Source organism: Dama dama, chromosome 29 (genome assembly GCF_033118175.1).
Source record: "Dama dama isolate Ldn47 chromosome 29, ASM3311817v1, whole genome shotgun sequence".
NCBI lineage: Eukaryota > Metazoa > Chordata > Mammalia > Artiodactyla > Cervidae > Dama > Dama dama.
Genome location: NC_083709.1, coordinates 25,909,916 through 25,931,023, shown reverse-complemented (window position 1 = coordinate 25,931,023; position 21,108 = coordinate 25,909,916). Strand labels below are relative to the sequence as shown.

Sequence of the window (21,108 nt, the reverse complement as noted above, 5' to 3'; positions counted from 1 at the left end):
AATTTTTTAAAAAATTGCCATGGACCAATTTTCTAGGCTAATGGATCAAGTTTCTTATCTGCTGTTTGAGTGAAAGTTTTAAATGCTTACTCACCTTCATAAGGGGGCTCTATACCACTAATCTCTGGGGTGAAAACCCCAGATAAAAAAATAAACAATATAAAATTCATTGGGAAAACAACGTGATTTATCCAGTGATCTACTCTGTCTCAGAGTTTCCCTTCTGCTGCCCAGCAGGTCCTGTAACTAGCGAGGACATTATGATGTCACTGCCAGATGGAGGTCAGAATGCTGGAGAAGAATTTCCAAAAGCTTCGTGACTTAGTCTATGACCTTACTGTAGGTCATGTGATTGTTTTTAGGACTTTTTTTTTTTTTTAATAAACCATTATAAGATTTTCTTTGAATAACAAGAGGTATGCTCTCATGAAATGATGTAAATCATTGGTCCATGGATTTTAAAGAACCATTAATATTGTTGATAGTAAGACAACAATAGACCTTTTTGGCTTTCAGAGCTTTTACAATACTGTATGTTCTTTTGAATAACCATACAACATCTGTTAAAAAAAAAAAAACTAATAAGATGCCAAGATTCAATCCTAATGCCCTGCAAACTCTGGTTATTGGGCTATCTTAACTATAATTCTTTAGGAGGGAGTTTTTTTGAAACATTTTTTGGGGAGATTTTAAGACCTATGTTATTTATAAAATATATTTGTTTTGTTAAAAACACTTTTAAAAATGAAACCCATCTTTTACCTCACATACAGACTGAGAAAATGATCAGTCAGATGAGTATTTAGGCTTAGATAACATTAACATATATTTCTCTTATAATAACTCCAATAATCAATAATGGCAAGAAATCAAATGGACAATACCACCAATATTGCTCTTCATACTAAAGGATCAACTAATGTCCCCTCCCTCAATTCTAATTATTATTAATGGATAGCCTCTCAGCTCTAGAGAATATCCACAACTAAAAAGACACAAGCATTAGGAGAAAGGGGGCATGAGTTTAAAAAGGCTTGAAAGTTTTTTCAGTATAATGAAGGCTCACTAATGAGGTTCAGCCAGTGTGATCTTGACTGGGCATTTCTGAGGAACAAAAGAGTGAATTCGTTAGGAGTCTAAATAGTTTAAGAGAGTGAGGGGAAGCATAGAGGAATTATCCTAAAGAAAAAGATGGTCAGGTTCAGTCTTGGTGAACTAAAGGGAAGCGGTTCTGTGTATAGCACTCATTTTCTTTAAGCCCTCCAGCCCATTCTTCCATGGGTGAAGGGAGGTGGAAAAGGGATGAGAGTAAAGAGCTGTCAGGTCATTAGTTAAGATGAAGTCATACTAAAGTAGTGTGTTTCCCTAATACAGCATGATTGGTACTGTTACTTTTTTTTTTTTTAAAGGGGTGGGGTGGGGAATGGTGGTAGTTTTCTGGCAACCCAGTGTTTAGGACTCTGGGCTTCCATTGCTGGGGACACAGGCTCAATAGCAGGTCAGGAGACTAAGATCCTGCATGCCACTGGCAAAACCCCAAAATAATAATAATAGAAAATTTAAAGAAGAGGGAGATGAACACAGACACAGACATCCACACACACGAAGAATGCCATGTGAAGATGAAGGCAGAGATGGGGATGATGCAGCAGAAATTAAGGAACACCAAAGACTGCGAGGAAACCCCCAAAAGCTAGGAGAGAGAAGGAGCCAGCCCTACTAACACCTTGATCTCAGACATCTAGACCCAAGAACCGTGAGTTCAAAAGAACATACAGTATTGCAAGTGCTTCAAAAGCCAAAAAGGTCTTTTCTCTTCTTACCATCAATGATATTAACAGTTCTTTAAAATCCAAGGACCAATCATTCTCATTATTTCATGAAAACAGATCTCAACAAATCTCTTGGTGTTTAAGCAACTCAGTTTGTGGTACTTCATTATGGCAGCTCTAGCAAATTAATACTAGATAAACTCTTTGAGTTCTTGGGACAAGATTATGGAAACAGTGAATTTGTCCTCACTGGATATCATCATTTTAGGCCATAGTTAGCCTTTCCAATATTTTATTACTCAGTTAGAGTAGAGACTTCTTTTTTAAAAAAAAGTGTATATTTATTTTTTACCTATTAAACTATATTTTAAGTCTTTGAAGAATGCCCTAAGGAGGATCCATTGCTAATACCAAAGATGCCATTAGATGGTTTTACTTTGTTTTTTGTTTCTTGATCATGTCTGCAATATAAGTCCCTCTTCCACTTCTGTGTCTTCTCCCACAGGAGCACTGGGCAAGGAGAAAGGAGGAATACATTCGGGTCATCACTCCATCCCTTCCTACCTATGTGATCATGAGCAAATCATCTCTCCAACCCTGAATTTGATCATCTGGAAAATGAGTAAATTTTATATCACATCAGGTAGATAATCAAGTCATTTACTGGGTTGAATGTATTTCCTGAATTTATTTACTTCATAAAGAATTTATTTACTTTCTCTACAGATACTTTTTCTTCATACCTAAAAGGATTAGTACTGGTGAGATTTTCATATATACAGCTTTTTAAGAGGCACAACAAACAAGGAAATATAAATAGAACAAGTAATAAAGTAAAAGACACACAAACATTTACAAATGAGGCGATCTTGTAAAATGACCCAAAGCAGTTGTATTTTAAAGAACATCAACTGAGTCACCCTAATCTTCAAGAGAATCCATTAAATGCATATAGTTCCACAAGGCACTGGAGAAGGCAATGGCACCCCACTCCAGTACCCTTGCCTGGACAATTCCATGGATGGAGGAGCCTGGTGGGCTGCAGTCCATGGGGTCACGAAGGGTCAGACACGCCTCAGGGACTTCACTTTCATGCACTGGAGAAGGCAACCGCAACCCTCTCCAGTGTTCTTGCCTGGAGAATCCCAGGGACGGGGGAGCCTGGCGGGCTGCCGTCTATGGGGTCGCACGGAGTCGGACACGACTGATGCAACTTAGCAGCAGCAGCAGCCACAAAGGCACGCATTAGTTGTTGCAATCCATGAACAGAAGCCTCAAACCTTGCTTTGAATATTATTTTCCTTAAATCTGAAGAGCAAGTTTACACACAACATCAAATAAACAAATGATCGGTTATATCACTGTAATTTTGAAAAGCCAGGAACAATGCTTTATCAGAACGGTCAGAGAACTAAGGTTCTTTAACCTCTTTAACAGGCTTTCTCAAACTAAACAGAAGTTATCATTTCAGGACTATTAATTTTCAAAGAACTAAGATCTTTCAAAACACAAGAAAGTTCTTCTGAACACAATGTAACCTCTTTCCTCTCTTTGTGGGACTGTCAAGAATTTATAGGGCCTTCTGGGTTAAGTGAGAACCTTGACTGCCAACGTGTGCTTTCCTGTATCATTTTGAGTATCCAAGCTTTTTTTTTTCAAGTCCAAATCCTTTTTATTTATATTCTTTTATTTTATTTTTTATTAAGCTAAAGTGTTTTTTTTAGCTTCTAGATAAATAGAAACGTTGAAGTAAGAGCATTTTACTAACATGATGATTCATGTAATAAAAGAGAACTGTTTGTTGATGTTCAAACCTTGAGTTAAAAACCAGATCTTTCATTCACAACTTAACAGAAGAGGAAGATTGTATGGGATCCGGCCAGGCTGAGGATGTTTAATGAGGTTGCTATTAAAAACTGCCACTTAACCTAAGTCTTAGGAGGTTTCTAATTACTAGCTATCCAAAGATTCAGAATAACAGGATGGATGCATTAGGACAGAGGGATAAGAAAACTGAAGTTGCTAAGTAAAGAGCAGAAAAACTGTTTTATGGTGGAGTCTGGAAGTTTAACATTTCAAAGCTGATCAGTACTGTGTAATAATGAGGTCCAAAGGGCCTGGCATCAGATTGCTAAATTGGATTAGAAGGGAAGAACAACCCTGGCTCTGGGATGTAAATTAAGTAAAATGAGAGACCATGATGCACTGTCTGTGTGTCCAGAGATGCTCCCTAGGACATGTGAGACTTGGCAATGAGAGGAATTGTGGGAAACTGGTGCCCTAGTTTTCCATGAATGAGGGGGAGTGTTGCTGTTTAGTTGCTAAATTGACTCTTTTGCAACTCCATGAACCATGTGTCCGGACAGGCTCCTCTATCCATGGGATTTCCCAGGCAAGAATCCTGGCCTAGGTTGCCATTTCCTTCTCGAGGGGATCTTCCCGACCCAGGGATCAAACCCACATCTCCTGCTCTGGCAGGTGGATTCTTTACCACTGAGTCACCCAGGAAGCCCAGAGGGCAGGTGTAGAGAATGACAAAAAGATGACCGTGGTAGGTGGGGGGGTAGAGAGTTGTTTGGCTAAATGGTGTAAACCTAGGAGGGTAGATGGTTTTTGAGAGCAGAAAAGTCAAGATATTGAAACAGCAAGAATCTAACCACAATTCAAGGCATTGACGTATACTTGGGTCCATGAGATGTAGCAGAAGGGGTTCTAGAAAGTTGCAAGGAAGAGCCAGACCTGGGTGAGATGTTTTACTTGTGCTGAATCCAGATGCTCCATTTATAATTTAACATTATAATATAAGCATTCTCATATCCTTGATTTTATTGTCTGTATAACATCCAATTCAGTGAATATTCATTACTATTTGGGGTCATTTACCTTATTCTTAGTTAGGTTTCCAATTTTGCTTATTACACACAATAAAGTAATGAGCATATTTATGGCTACAATTTTTTCAGGATTTATAGTGATTTCATTTAGGATAGTTTCCTAAAAGAAGAATTTCTACCTTAAAGCTTATGAACATTTTCCAGGCTCTTGATATTCACTGTTTTACTCTCCTCTTGGATTTTCCCAGCCCAAGCTAAGGAAGCAACCATTACCTCTAAGAATTCCTGGTTCCTTTCAGCAGAGAATTGTATCCACATGCCAAGAGCCAGAGGCTAGATGTGTTCATTGAATCAGAACACCACTGGGGTCAGGTCCTCTCGGTGGTCAGAGACAGGAATGCAGTGTGTGGCGTAAAAGTGCACTTCTGTGTGTAATATATGCATGTGTGTGTGTGTGTGTGTGTGTGTGTGTGTGCACACGCATGTGCTAAGTCACTTCAGTTGTATCTGACTCTCTGCCACCCTTTGGATGGCATTACAGGTCCAAAAGGCCCTATTGTCGTGCAAAGAGGTAACCTCAGACAATAATATGTCAGCAAGACTAGTTCATCTATCAACTGGCTTTCAGTGAGCTGGGAGCTGGATCCCCAATTCAGTGAGAGGGCATGACAAGTATGTGCATGCATGCTGAGTTGCTTCAGTTGTGTCCAACTCTTTGTGACCCTATGGACCATAGCCCGCCAAGCTCCTCTGTCCATGGGATTCTCCTGGCAAGAATACTGGAATGGCAGTGCCTTCCTGGAATACTGTGCCCTCCTCCAGGGGATCTTCCCAGCCCAGGGATCAAACCCAAGTCTCTCATGTCTCCTGCATTGGCAGGGGTTCTTTAGCACTAGCGACACCTAGGAAGCCCCATATATGTATATATACACACACATATTTACATCTAGGTTTATTTCTACAGCTATCTATATCAAAAACATGGGTTCAAATAGTTACCTTTGATTTTAGGCCAGCCAGTTTACATATTTATAACCCCCTTCTTTGGTGGTGAGAAACCTCACTTCCATTATACTTAATGGAGTATATTTACTTGCTGGATTAACCTCCCCTGTCCCCACCATACTGTAGCATCAGCCTTCCATCGCTGCTGCCTCTCTCTCCCTGCAGAGATGCCCTTTGCAACCCCCTAAGGCTCTGACACCCTCTGCCAGGCTGCCCTCTCAGATAGATGACCTCCTCACCCCACGGGCCTCTGCCACCTCATGGTAGGCAGCCCTCCTACACAGATGCCTGCCTCATTTCACCTGGGCTCCAGTAACCCGGGCCAGGCCACCCTTCTCCCACCCTCCTGACCCTGGTTCAGTTCCAACATTCTGTACCGAGCATTCCTTTTCCTACTTGGAGGCCCTTCTCATTCCTGCTTGAGCTCTGACACCCCACCCTGGGCCACATGGCTCCCTCCACGCAACCCTGGCACAGATCCTACTGTGAGCGACCCTACCTAAGGCTTTGGGATAGGAATTTTCAGGAAGATAAAGGGGGAGGTGACAATGTAGTCACTTTCGAATTTAGTGGCCTCAGAAACATTCAGAACTTCTGAACAGTGTGGTTTTGTTCTTTCTTCTCAATGATCACCCTTGCCCCAAATCCTGCTCTGATACCTTTCTCTCCCAGCTCATATCTTCTCATTCAACTCAAAGTGATGATCCACGTTCACATTTCTTAAGATGTGAACATACACACAAGCAGAAACATATACAAGCACAAGCCCAAAGACACCAGAATGAATGAAACTTGAGGCCTCTAAACACACACTGAAGTTAAATGTCATTTTTTTGAGTAGGGATAAACTAACTTAAATAAGAAATGACATATATCGTCAATGTATGTTTAGAGGCCTCTAAGTTTCATTCATTCTGGTGTCTTTGGTCTTTGGTCTTACACTTAAATCTATGCTGTAAGCTTCCCTGGTAGCTCAACTGGTAAAGAATCTGCCTGCAATGCAGGAGACCCCGGTTTGATTCCTGGGTTGGGAAGATCCCCTGGAGAAGGGATAGACTACCTACTCCAGCATTCTTGGGCTTCTCTGGTGGCTAAGCTGGTAAAGAATACACCTGCAATGAAGAACACCTGGGTTTGACCCCTGGGTTGGGAAGACCCCCTGGAGAAGGGAATGGCTACCTACTCTTGTATTGTGACTTGGAGAATTCCATGGACTGTATAGCCCGTGGGGTCGCAAAGAGTCGACACAACTGAGCGACTTTCACCCACTATGGTGTAAAGTATAGATTAGTAAATATTCTATAAGGACCAAATGGTAAATATTTAGGTGCTTTTACTGTACCTGTAGCACCTGTAGGTGCTATTTAGTGCTATAAGGTAAGAAAATGAAACAGAAGATGTAATGATTGGAAGGGAAGAAACAAAATCGTTATTATTTACAGATGGCATGATGGTCTTTTACGCAGAAAATTTAAAAGTCTATTAAGTATTAGAACTGGGCTTCCTGGTGGCTCAGACGGTAATCTGCCTACAGTGCTGGAGACCTGGGTTCGATCCCTGGGTCGGGAAGATCCCCTGGAGAAGAGAATGGCAGTATTCTTGCCTGGAGAATCCCATGGACAGAGGAACCTGGTGGGCTACAGTCCATGGGGTCACAAAGAGTTGGACACAACTCAGTGACTTTCCCTCTCACTTTTCCAGACTCAGACGCTGGCTAGCATGCAGACGATCTTTGGTGCTGCCTGCCTCCCACCTGAGACCACCTAGGAGTGGGGGTGGGTGGCAGAGGAGGCTCCTTAGCCAAAGAGGAGGCTTGAGGATTCTAGTTCTCAGTCCGCAGATCAGGATTGGACTAGTGGCAGAGAAAGGAGAGAAGGGAGGATGATCTCTCACCTCTAGGGGCGGCCACAGCAGTTCTGTCTTCAGGTCACCCAGAGGCGGTGGCAGCCGCTAGAGTAGGCTACGTGCTTGTTCCCCTAGGCTGTCCTGGAGCGCAGGCTCCCTGCCCTCCCTCTTACAGATGGTCAGGCAAGCAGGATCACAGGAAGAGTGACCAGACATTGAGGAGCTGTGCTGCCCAAGCAATCGAGTGTCTCTTGGCGGTCAGGACTTGCCAGGAAAACCCGCCACCACCAGCACCAAAGCAACTCACAAAAACATCACATGGCTATGTCAAACACCTGCCTGACATCCCAAGGTCATCAGTCGGCGTGCGCCTGCAGGTGTAGACGCTTTCACTACTCTAGGGAAACCCAGAGGACGGGCTTGTATCCCAAGATCTACTCTTTCTATTCTTTTGTTGTTGAAATGTCCTTTCTTCTATGAAATAAAGGTGAGGAGAGATGGTGACGACATCATCCATAGATCACTCTCTGTTGTTTAATTTTAAAGTTTCCAGGTCATGACATCCAAACACCTGAGGATGAGTGCAAGGGCTGTTGGGCTTTCTTTATAACTCATGAGAAACCTGTGAGAAGCCTGTCTCAGGGCCTCGCTAAAGAGTCTGGGTCCTGCTGTGGGGGTGGGCTGTCAGGCAAGGTGGTCTGGGGGATGGGGAGAGGGGCGCAGGTCTGGGGTTTAGAGAGAGCAGCCTGGCTTCAGCTTGTGAGAAGTGGGAGGGGAGAGTGGATCTGGAGGCAGGGACAGTCATTGCCTGGCTTTTGTAGAGTGTCAGACATGAGGAAGGGGAGCCTGGGGACAGGCAGAGGCTGTGGCAGTGGAGGCAGAGGGGCCTCTGTGACCCCGAGGTTAATTTTCTCCTAAGAGCTTGGGGGAATCTTTCCCCGAAGACTGAACTGAATTGTTGAATCTTATCTGCTCTCTCATCTTTCCACAATCTCATTAAAATAAGTCTGCCTGGACTTGCCTGGTGGTCCAGTGGCTAAGACTCTGTGCTCTCAATGCAGGGAGACTGGGTTTGATCCCTGGTCAGGGAACTAGATCCCACATGCCACAATTAAGGCCTGGCACAGCCAAATAAATAAATAAGTTAATAAATTTTTATTTTAAAGTCTGCCCTTTAGGACCATCTTTCTACGAATGGTAAAGAAAAGGGTTCACTTTCTTTCCCAGTTTTTCTGAATGAAACCTTTTTTCTTTTCTGCTCGCCCAGCGGCCCAGTCTGTTTTAGCAAGCTTTCCATGGGAAGTATCTTCTTTCTCCATTCCACATTCATGGATCAGCTGTGTTTGAACTCTAGTAGTTAATGTCCAGTTAATGCCCTGTCATACTTAACCCTGGTGTTGTCTTCACAATCTCAGGAAGCTCATGCTAAGGCTGGAAATGTGTTAAAAATTCTTCCTGGAAGTGTGAAATGAGGCTTGCCTTTTGGATGAATTTTCTTTAATTTCCATGGTTTAGTAGTTGCTGAATCTAATGATTTACTATTAAAAAAAAAAATACTCCCACTATCCACTCCTCTCATGACAAATGCTTCTTCTGTGTTTGGTAGTTGAATCATTTCATGGATAATATCCATGGAGCCCTAGGAACAGGAGGGTGAAAGTTATTCATCACAGCATCTGGCCTTCAAACACAGGCCAGCATTGAGTGAGTGCTCAGCCATGTCCGACTGTTTGCGATTCCACGGACTGTAGCCTGCCAAGCTCCTCTGTCCCTGGGATTCTCTGGCAAAAAACTGGAGTTGGTTGCCGTTTCCTTCTCCAGGGGATCTTCCTGACCCAGGGGTTGAATCTGAATCTCCTGCAGTGCAGGCAGACTCTTTACCGCTGAACCACTGGGGAAGCGCAGGCCAGCATTATATCCTGACACGTTAAAGATCTCTGGATAGAACCAGAAACTGGTAAACATTTATGGTACCTCAAAGGAAATGGCAGAAGTCAAGTGGATGGAGTGGACGTTGCTTTTCTGTTTCCCATTCATTTCTAAATTAGCCCAGGGAACACATGCACACATAAATCCCTCAGCCACTCCTTGTTCTAGCCTCTCGGCTACATATTTCTAATGTAACCATATATTTTACATTGTGGCTGAAGAATTAATGCATTAATGTTTTTCACAGAGAAGAAAAATTAGCAAAAATTAACTGTGATAGGTTCTCAAATTTCTTAATGTCTAAGTCCATCTTCTGCTTTGGGTATTTCTGTTTAAAAAGTCTGCTTGTTTTCCTCTAGGGATGAGTGAAATGCATGCCTTCTCCCCACCGCCCCATTTCACAGCAGGGAGCAAAACCTAGAAGTTTCTTTCTTTTTCCTTTTTTGGCTGTGCTGGGTCCCCATTGCTGTGTGTGGGCTCTCTCTAGTTGCAGCGAGCAGGGACTGCTCTCTGGTTGCGGTGCTTGAGCTTCGTAATGCAGTGACTTCTCTTGTTGTGGAGCACCGGCTCTAGAGCGCCTGGGCTTCAGTAGTTGCCACACGTGGGCTCAGTAGTAGCAGCTCCCAGGCTCTGGAGCACAGGCTCGATAGTTGTAGCACTTGGGCTTAGTTGCTCCTTGACATTTGGGATCTTCCCAGACCAGGGATCAAACCCATGTCCTCTGTATGGAATCAATCCCATGTCCCAGCAGATTCTTAACCACTGGGCCACCAGGGAAGTCCTCGAAGTTTCTTATGTACCATTTCAATTGATCATAGGAACACCCTACCCCACGCTGGGTGATTCCTTCTGGATTTGTGTCTCCTGCCTACTCACGGTACTCTTGCCTGGAAAATCCCGTGGATGGAGGAACCTGGTAGGCTGCAGTCCATGGGATTGCGAAGAGTAGGACACAACTGGGCAACTTCACTTTCACTTTTCACTTTTATGCATTGGAGAAGGAAATGGCAACCCACTCCAGTGTTCTTGCCTGGAGAATCCCAGGGACGGGGGAGCCTGGTGGGCTGCTATGGGGTCACACAGAGTTGGACACGACTGAAGTGACTTAGCAGCAGCAGCCTACTCAGGGACCCACGTTTTGGCCTCCAGTCTTGGCCTGAGGGCCAAGACTTGGATTGGGGGCAGGAGGAGAAGGGGATGACAGAGGATGAGATGGCTGGATGGCATCACCGACTTGATGGGCATGAGTTTGAGTAAACTCCGGGAGTTGGTGTTGGACAGGGAGGCCTGGCGTGCTGCGATTCACGGGGTCGCAAAGAGTCGGACACGACTGAGCAACCGAACTGAGTTGAACTTGGCCTGACACCACTCAACACTCTGTGGACTAGTTATTCTGACCTTCTGGTATCCCTGTTAGATCTGTTGTCTGACCTGACCTCTGACTAAGGGTCTACTTTGTCATTGTGAATGAATACCTTGTGGTGGAAATACTCTCTGACCTCAGATGGACTGGTCATAGACTCACTACTGCAATCACATTAACAAATGACCAGGAAAGGAACTGAAGGCTGAACTGCAAAACTCCATGGACCCGGGATCTACAGAGAAGACACTTTGAGGAGAGCCTGATGCCTTCTGGGTGGGGGTGACTCCTAGGGTTCAGAGTTGGGCTCTAGAGACACCCGTGTGACATCACTTTCTTGCTTGTAATCTCAGGCAGATTACTTAGGTAACTTTGACTTTAAAATGGGGATAAACATAGATAACCAACCTCATGGGGTTGTTTAACTGAGATTATTCACCTAAAAGGCTTAGGGTGTGCTTAGACACTTAAATATATACTTTTGGTGTTAGTATCATCAACTGAATATTATAATTATTGTACCTCGCTTTTAATTAATCTCTCTCTCTCTGATAACAGATCTTAATTAGGCACTTGTCTGCGATGTGAATTCATTCATCCATTCATTTATCCATCAAAGGTCTAATGAATATCTCCTTTGTGCCAGACACTCAATAAACAAAATAGAGATCCCTGAAGGCATGGAATTTATATTCAGCTGGAGGAGACAGACAATACACAATAAACGTAACAAATAAATTACATAAAAAAGGGCTTCCCTGATGGCTCAAGAGGTAAAGAATCCGCTGGCAATGCAAGAGACACAGGAGAGGCAGGTTCAATCCCCGGATAAATAAATTATATCATGCAGATTATATGGGGAAAAGAAAATCAGAGCAGAGAAAGGAGGGCTGTGAGTCCTATGGGTGGATGTGACCAGCAGAGATCAATGAGGTGACATTCAAGCAAAGACTTGAGGGGGAAGGAGTTGGACATGAGGCTGCTTGGGGCAGATTATCCAGGCAGGGGGATGGCAGTGAGGCTCTAAATGTGACTGTGCCCAGCATGTGAGGCCAGCAAGAAATAGAGGGAGCTGAGGCTTTTAATCTGAGATTCTGAGCAAAGAAAGAACTCTGTTCTCATCCACAGCCCAGGCAGGGATCCCTCACGTCCAGCCAATGTTAACTTCTCCCACCAAACTTCATCCTGTCTAAACAACCTCAGCATTTTTACCAAGGTTTTTGCCTTAACCACAGACTTGGTGTAGACCAAATGTCTCCCTTGTACCTTCATGTGATTATACTTCTGATTAAGACAAGCCCAACTGAAATAATTAGCCTTCAGATAAATAAACAACTCATAGTATATGACTCTTCTAAATGTTGCTGCCTCTTTTGGAAGTCCGCATGTTGTTGTTCAGTCACTAAGCAGTGTCTGACTCTTTGTAACCCCATGGGCTGCAGCCCACCAGGCTCTTCTGTCCTGCGCTATCTCCTGAAGCATGTAGTTCTTAGCAACATTAAATACATCATTGTTGAGATAGTATATGCATGGCTATGGAGAAACAGTTATTCACAATATTATGTGCTCAGTCACTAAGACATGTCCAACTCTTTGCCACCCCATGGACTGCAGCCCATCAGTCTTCTCTGTCCGTGGGATTTCCCAGGCAAGAATACTGGAATGAGTTGGCATTTCCTCCTCCAGGGGATCTTCCTGACCCAGGGATTGAACCCACGTCTCCTGCATTGCAGGCAGACTCTCTACCACTGTGCCACCTGAGAAGCCCCATGATACTATCTCTGGGTTAATAAACATAGGATACTTTTGATACCTTTGCCCCCTATGTTCTATGTATTTCTTTCTTAAAATTTTTTAATTGAAGGATAACTGCTTTACAGAATTTTATGTTCTATTTATTTCCTGAAAATGCTTAGTCTTATCCTCTGCTGATTTGGTTATAGGTGAGGTCATGTCTCAATTACATGATATGATTTCCTCTGGAGCAGATATTCAACTTAATTTAGTATGCTGTAATACATTTTACAAGCTCAATCAAAGTTTAATTACATTAATTAGAGGTCCTCATTTAGATTTTAATTTATTAAGTAATGGGAATTTTTGTTTGTTTTTTGTCTTCATGAAACCCAGTTAGTTGATGAATGCTGCATTAAAACAAGAAGTTTCCATTAAAAATAATGTGTTCTGTTAATATTTACTTAATAATGAACTAGAAGAAAAGTCAGATAAAATATGTAATTGTTACAGATGATACTACAATTACTTCCCAATGACAGTTCTTTATCATTTTGGTTAATGTAGCAATGAAGTCTGCTTGGAAGCAGAGTTGAAATTTAAGAATTTAGGATATTGAAAGAGTGGATTGATTTAATGATCAGCTTAGCTTTCCTGGGAAGTAAGCTTCTTATGGGAGTATCAATTTTTGCTGTTGTTGGGTGGAAAGACTAAAGGCATCTGGTTTGAATTTATTGTCTTTAAGACAGTTTTCCATTTATTATCATTAATACAGTATAGGTTTCTAGAGAGAATCTAATAATACAGCAAATATTCAATGTGTATGGGGATACATTTGAAAATTAAAATAGCGGTCTCCTCAGTGGTCCCTCTGGACACAGTAGAGCTGGGGCTGTGACCTGAAATGCCTTCAGGGGAGTGGCGAGAAATGTACAGAGTGAAGCATGCTAGTGTCAGAGGACAGTGGTAACTGACAAGCAGCCGCGTCTGGGCAGCATCAGGGAGTGGTGCAGACGGCAGTAAACTGGAGAGACAACCCCGTCTAAATGGGTCAGCCACTTCTCAGCCAATTCTTGCCACAAGAAAACAAAAGCCTAGTGTGGCCAGATCTTCTGATTTAGCTGGAGAAGCCAGAAATTCTGATTTTCGGATCAAGTTTTCCAGTTTTTAAAGGTTGGCAGCTAGCTAAACAACAACAACAACAACAGTCTAGGTAGATTCAACAAATCATGCCTTCAGGACAAAATCAGTCCACAGCCTGCCTCTTGGTCACATCGTGGTGTACATTTCAGACAGTGAACCTGAGAAGCAGAGGAAGGCTTCAGAGGTGAGACTGCATTTCAGAAGTCTCATTCCTCTCTGCTGTGTCTAGAAATCACCTCGTCCCCAACAGCTTTTTTCAGACAGAGTATTCTATTGCTGTTAGGAACAGGGGATGTTACTGGAGTCATGTACAATTATTACACAGTGACTGTAAATGTACTAATAATATATAAATGTACTAATAATAGATAAGTATACAAAATTTATGGCTTCTCTGGTAGCTCAGCTGGTAAAGAATCCACCTGCAATTCAGGAGACCTGGGTTTGATCTCTGGGTTGGGAAGATCTCCTGGAGGAGGGCATGGCAATCCACTTCAGTATCCTTGCCTGGAGAAGCCCCATGGACAGAGGAGCCTGGCGGGCTACAGTCCATGGAGTCACAGAGTCAGACGCGACCAAGCACAGCACACAGCACATACAGAATTGATGTATTTCTGCTTTTCTAAGTACGCTTATATTTTAATCTTGTTGTTCAGTCGCTGAGTCATATCTGACTCTGTGACCCCATGGACTGCAGCACGCCAGGCCTCCTTGTCCCTCACCATCTCCTGGAGTTCGCCCAAGTTCATGTCCATTGGATTGGTGATGGACATAATGGACATTTAATCTTATATTATTATCCCCCCAGATTATAAGCTACGTAGGAACAAATCTATAAGCCCAGTTGTAGTTTTGAATTCTTAGGGGCAGATATACTACCCAGTGTCACACAAATAAGGTAGGGGCAAGCCTAAGATTCTACTTCAGGTTTATTTACTCTGACTGATGAGCTTTTTCTACAATCTAGACTTCTTATCTTTGTATTCCAGGTCATAACCAAACTCAATACCGAATCCTACTGCAAGAAAAAAGCAGTACAACATTAATCTATTGAGAAGCTACACAATACACATGATACCCTCCTGGGAAAACTTGTCATAGAACAAAGGAACTTCCGCTAAAATGCAAATATGGGCATGGGTTCTAAAATAAATTCTGAATTCGTTTTTTTGTAAAATTAACCTTGCTTTTCATTTATCTGTTCCAAGATCATTGCCAGATGAAGAATATATTTGTTAAAGAAATAAGTCAAACACATAAAAAAGACAAAATAGATCATGGCTGTGTGTCTTTTATTTGTGACATTTGAATTCTTAAACTCACAAAGAACTAATTTCATAAATATTCTTTAGTTTTATTTTCCATTTTTAATTGTTTTTTACTGTTAGTTTGTTCTTATAACCAAACCCTTAATTTAATCACAAATGGAACTAAAATTATGCTAAATCTTTTTTCCTGATGCAATTAGAAAAGATACTGAAAAACTTCGAAATTAGAACACTCAAAGCTAGTAAAACAGCTTAATTGTCAGATTAGAAATGCACTGTTCCCTCTAAAAGTTACAGAAATCCTTATTTATTCTTTGAAAAAGTCTTGTCCAGAATTAATAATTCCCAGAGGGAATAGCTTGTTATAAAATATTTTTGTTGATGTATTTTTAAAGCAGAGTGAAAAAAACCATTATTTCCCAAACATGCTTTATTTGGCTAATTCTAGGAGAGAATCACCTATTTCATCAAGAATCACCTATTTCACCAATAAGTAAAAAGACCAAAGGACCACAGTATTATCCAAGTGACACATTAGACTCCTTTCAGTGATTTTTCCTTTGGACGCGTTTCTTGTACTTTTCCTATGATATTTCTTTTATTCACAGTGTGATACCCATGGGATGTGGAAGTGATATAAGGGTAGAGACCATAGGAAGTGATGTTTCCAGCAATGACCAGAATGACATAATCACCACAAATGATGAGAGAAATTATCCATGTCCCCTAATACTTCGCCAATGAAAAAGGGAATTAAAACAATTCAGTGTAATCTTACAAAGAATGCTAACAGTAGGACTTTCAAGAAGATTGGTCAAAATGGTGTTGCCGAATATAAATAAGGATTTAGTATGGGCAAATGTAATAGAAAATTTATGAACGTATGAAATCAAATCCGGAGTTAGCAAAGGCACAGTACAGTGTGGAGAAAGCATGCAGTGATTTCTGACATGGTCACTGCTGGTTATATCTATGACGCACAGTGCCATAGACAGCTTCGGGAAGGCTTCAGATTGAAGTCTAGAAATGTTAGCCGTGGCATAACATGACTTCCGAGATAATTCAGCCAACACGAGATGATAAACAAGGAAGGCTGAAGGACAACTGGTAAGAGTCTTCAAATACTTAGTGGATGTGCAAACAAAGCTCACATTTAGTATGTTTTTACTTATGTTTTACTTTTTAAAGTTTTTGGATCTTTCTTAATGTGGGACACTAGAAAAGGTGAGCTGAAACTCAGAGACAGTGTAATAGTTAACGCCAGTCGAATGGAAAGGTTTCACACGGAATATGATCCAGGGGTTACACCAGAGGATGCTGCAGGATTTCTGTGCCCGAAGACTGTTGAGAGGAGAATTGGTATTTCACCTGGAACGTAACTGATATGGTTTGGAAGGTTGTAGAAGGAATAGCTAAAAAAAAGTCTCTCAAAGTCACTTCCACTTATCCTGGCCCTCAGAAATGAGCAAACACCCCAGGAAGAGAAAATGAACAATTTCAGAAGCAGAAACTGACCCCAGATGAGTATTTCTCAATCTAGTTTTTTCACAATCATCTTCCTAAAGAGCCCTTTTAGACATTCTATTCCTAATCATTCCCCATCCCCATGAAATTTTAATGCTAAATACATACTTTATATCTGTGCACATACTGTGCTTCCTTGGGAGGGCCATGACTCAGTGTAATATCAAAGATTTCTTCCCCACCTAAATAAGTTTTTGCACTCTTGGGCAATCACCTTTCATGAAAATACGTGCTCTCTAAAATAAACCATCAGCCTCAATGGGAGGACACTGAGGATTTGCAGAAAAAAGCTATATATAGTTTAACTATAGCTCCAGGGACCACAACAAATTCTCACTATCCAGCATACTCATGCATTACCTGCAGAAGGAAACTTTTAGCTTCTCCTTCCCCCTGTGACACAGGAAGAGAAGAATTCTTTGTCACTGCAACAACATCTAACTGCAATGGCTGTAATCTTTTGGAACTTCTGGACCTCTTTGGAATATTAAGAAAGGAAAGCAGTCTCACACTATAAAATATGTGAATATTGAATTTCAGAGGTTTATGATGAATTATGGAACTTAATAATGAATGCATCAGGCAGATGACACCTCAACCCACTGATCAAGCTTAGTAAAAGAGACAACTGAACATTACATGCTTCCTGGTGCGATGCAGAACGAAAGAAATAACACCACTTATGTCGTGTTCTGGCTAAAAATGTTTAACAGAATCTAATAATGAGGAAACAATCAGAAAAAAATTACAGATTGTGGGACATTCTGGAGCTCAAAGCAGCTTGAGCTCTTTAATAATGTCAGCGCCATGAAAGACCCACATACTTGCACACACACACACACACCCCAAACATAGATAAAAGAAGGACTCTAATCCATTAACTGATGAGATTGACAACTATGGGTATATGGATGTCACTGTAATCTTTTCCTTTTGAAGTTCCCACTTTGACATTTCTCAAAAAAAAAAAATCATAGATACACGTATTACTCAACTTTAAAATAAGGGAAATGAGGGGGAGCCAGCCAGATTAGAAGGAAGAAGCCAGGTGTCAACTGCAGATCCAGAAAGCAGGAGATGCCTGAAGGGCCACAGGAGCTCAGATCCGCATTTGCCAGGAGATGTTCTCAGGAGTCAAGCCAAAGACAAAAAAAATCACCTGTAGTGATTTTCTTCACAATTTGCCAAACAAAGTTCTGTGGGAATAGGAACCGTCTATAATTAAAAAAATAAGAGTGGCTTGCCAGCACTTTTCCTGGAAGTGCTGATTAGCGCAGTGAACAATATAACCATGAGGAAATTGTTCCAAGAAGTTTAAAAAAAAAATCCAGATTTTTTTTAATTGAGTGGAAATTTCATATGCACAGTTAATAGAAAATAAATTTCAAAAGAATTCATAACAAAAGTCTTCAGAGTCCAGCATCCTACTTGATTAGGCACTATCAAAATGTCAGTTTTTTCAAGCAAAACTCCTGTGGTTTTTCATGGTGCCAAGCTTCAGAGTTCCTTCCAGGGATTGGGCTTCCTGCTGTCATTTCTCTGTTCCACTGCTCAACACTCCCGTGTAGCACTTACTGCATAGCGCATAGGTCAGGAAGACGTACTCATTTGTCTGTTCTCTGGATCCGTTAAACCAGAAATGATGCTGAGAAAATCTCTATCTTTTTTTTTTTTTTTTTGAAAATCTCTATCTTGTCCTCTCAAAGTTACTTAGGAAGCAAACAAAAACCAAAAAATGGTATGTTTTTTGTTGATCAGGACACAACAATATGAAGAGAGGTAGCAGCATTTGAATTCCATGAGACGGCTTTTGACAAAATACAAAGCAAGGGTTGGTTTACTGGGTTGGGTCAACACAGAATGCCACAGTGCCCAGAGAGTCAGTCCTTTCTTAGTCTAGACCAAAGAAAGGTTTCATGCCTTTCCAGGCTCTTGTGGTAGCCCCGGACGGCTCACACGTCACATGTAATGAGACAAAGTCAGAGTTGTTAAGTTATTCTTTAATCAGTATTACATTAAAATTCACTAATACATTCTCATCTACTTCCCTCCACCAACTGCTATTTTGTCGAAATCAAATGATCACCGGAAGTATCATCACCCCCTAGTTACAGACTCTTGGGACCACCACAGTTTTGCGAATGAATCCGGGAAGGCAACATTACTTCAGCGAAAAGTCAGGTAGCTTTCAAAAGGCAGGATGCAGCACAGAATGAGTCTGTCTGCTGGGATCCAAACATTGGCAAGGATGGAAGAAGGAAGACGGCTCCAGCTTGCCTGTTACCTTGGCAACCATGCCAGGAGCATCACCCTGGCAGAAATTAACTTTGTTTTGTAACGTCAAATGTAATGGGTGGAGGAGGTGGGGATTGCGGAGGAACAGGAAGAAAACATAGACTGGATCTAGAAGCTCAGAGGGCCTGTTGGGAAGATAACAAGTCAATGGGCTGGGTGTCTGAGATACAGGCGTCAAATTACCCATTGTACTTTTTTTCCCCCACTGAAATCTCAGTATTACGTAGAGACAGCCACCACACCCTTTAATAACGAACAAACACCGCGCTAATCTGGCTCAGTGCTTCTGCTGATCATTCTTGGTCATTTATAACTTCCTTTATTTCTCTCTTCGGAGAAACAGGAAAAAAAAAATCTTGACCGGAAGAGACAAGGAATGGCGTGGTTTAAAAAAAAAAAAAAAAAGAAAGATACTCTGTTCAGGGTGAACTGGTAACTAGCCAGCCTTAGGCTGGAGACCAGTCTGTTTCCTGCAGTGAAAGTGTGCAGACCCTGTTTGGGGCAGAGACAAGCCGCCCCGTGGAATGGTCCCTGATAAAACTGCTCGAGGGGCGGAGACTGCGCGGATGCTGTGAGCGGGCAGGGGTCAGACCCCCCAGCCGAGACCAAGCATCAAGGGCCGAAGTCCGCCGAGACCGCACAGGAAGGCTTGTTAGAGAAAAACTGGTTGTGCATCCAGAGTTCCAAAATTCACTGGGTATTTGGAACACACGTTACAGAAAAGGCAGACGGCTGACGAGACAGGTAAGTGGAGAAGTAGGGATAAGGACCTTGGGCGCAAAACCTGAATTTCAGCAAAGCTTAGGTGGCAGGTCACCGGCAGAACTGCACAACTGCGCAGTGCGTGTTAAGTGCAGGGGCATCCTTCCTCCAGGATGGGCGAGGGGCGGTCCTTCCCTCCCGGCGGGTCCACAGGTCACGCTAGCAGCACTCAGAGGGTTGACAGACACGAGGTGAGCGGGAACCGCTCTCCGGAGTCACCGCTGGTCTCCAGCTGGGCCTGTTCCTGGCAGTAGGCGCGCCTCTCCAGCCGGGGAAGTCTCCCTCCTGCCCGCCTGGGACGCCAGGAGGAAAACAGCTTTCCTCTTTCTTCCGGAGGGTAAGATGGGGCCGTTAGTGACACATCCTGCTCGTCATCTCTTTCTGGAAAGCAGGGGGAGAAGGATGGTTAGGAGTAACTATAGGCAGAGCAATGACTTGTTGAAGGATTCTGAAAATGCCCTGGCAACCTCTGGAGCCTTTAAACAGGAGGGTACAATCATGGCCCCAGAATAAGGTTCAGCATACAGACATGTGCCTGTTGGCTGGGCTTTTTGTTTCTTCTTCTTTTTTTTTTTTTTTTAAATATATCAGAGCAATGTTTAAAAACTTAGCCAACTTGCCAAAAATCCAGGTTGCACTGTGTTTCAGGAAAAACTGCAAGATCTAGAGCCACTGGATAGCTGGAGTCAAGAATGGCTGTCCTCTGTTGATGGAAAATACTCTCTCTGGTTTGCCCCAGTCTCCACCACTCCCAGCTGTCTGCCCATCAGGAGTCTAAGTATCACTGACTGATTGATATGGTTAATTGGATTTTTCTTAGAGGAGAGCACAATTTCTCTTTCCCTGAGATTCGATCAAAGATGGAAGAACAAAAGCTAGCTTCAGTGTGTACAAGTCAAGAAAAGTGGGAGGAAGGACATCTCTTAATAGAAATGAGGAATAGCCCGGTGTGTCTGCTGGGCAACCATATCAGCTGCCTGGTTCTCGCGGGCATTTACAGATCTCACATGTGCCATCGGTTCTCTTTCTCGGGGCCTCTGCACAGGTGAGACTCTTGCTCGTGGCTTGCTCCTACCAGGCCCTGTCCTCCTTACTCGGCTAATTGCCATTCATGTTCCCAATTCCAGCAAGATGACTCTGACCTGCCTGGGAAGCCTTCCCGCCCCACCCACTGGGGATTGGCCACAACTCCTGCCTTTGCCCACCTGGAGTCATGCGCTCAAGGAGCCGGTTTGTACATCGTGTGTGTGCGCGTGCACGTGTGGACGGTGGGCATCTGTCTGCTCTACTCAACTGTGAGCTCCAAAGTGTCAGGAAGAAGAAATCCTTGCTGAACCCCTCATGTCTAGCCACGCATCTGGCACAGGGCAACGGCTCTTCTTTCATCCCCAAGAATGGCCTGGATTGCAGGCTGGGAAGGCACCTTGTGCCTTGTGGCATTTAGGACACGTTTCATGTCATTTTAATTAGTCGAAGGAGCTGCTTCCGAGTTCCCCCTGCTTGCAGAGCTGATGCAGCTGCTGCCTCTCTTGTGCACTCTGACCCCAGATCCCCCTCCAGCCAACACTCCCTTCCCCACAGGAAACATCTGAGGAAGCAGGGCTTCCCTGGTGGCTCAGACGGTAAAGAATCTG

The 21,108-nt window shown here is 42.9% G+C and overlaps 1 protein-coding gene across 5 annotated transcripts in view; it reads right to left on the bottom strand.

Moving 5' to 3' along the window:
• Positions 1 to 21,108, bottom strand: part of MOB3B (MOB kinase activator 3B) — a 230,711-nt gene that overhangs the window by 986 nt on the left and 208,617 nt on the right. For 4 of the 5 annotated variants that reach the window (XM_061132098.1, XM_061132100.1, XM_061132099.1 and 1 more), the window contains exon 4: positions 14,901 to 19,855. The exons of the other annotated variant lie outside the window; for it this stretch is intronic. In XM_061132098.1, coding sequence (XP_060988081.1) covers positions 19,826 to 19,855 — 30 coding nt within the window. In that variant the 3' untranslated portion in view covers positions 14,901 to 19,825. Of the gene's footprint in view, positions 1 to 14,900; positions 19,856 to 21,108 lie in introns of those variants that run through there. 5 annotated transcript variants of the gene reach the window in all.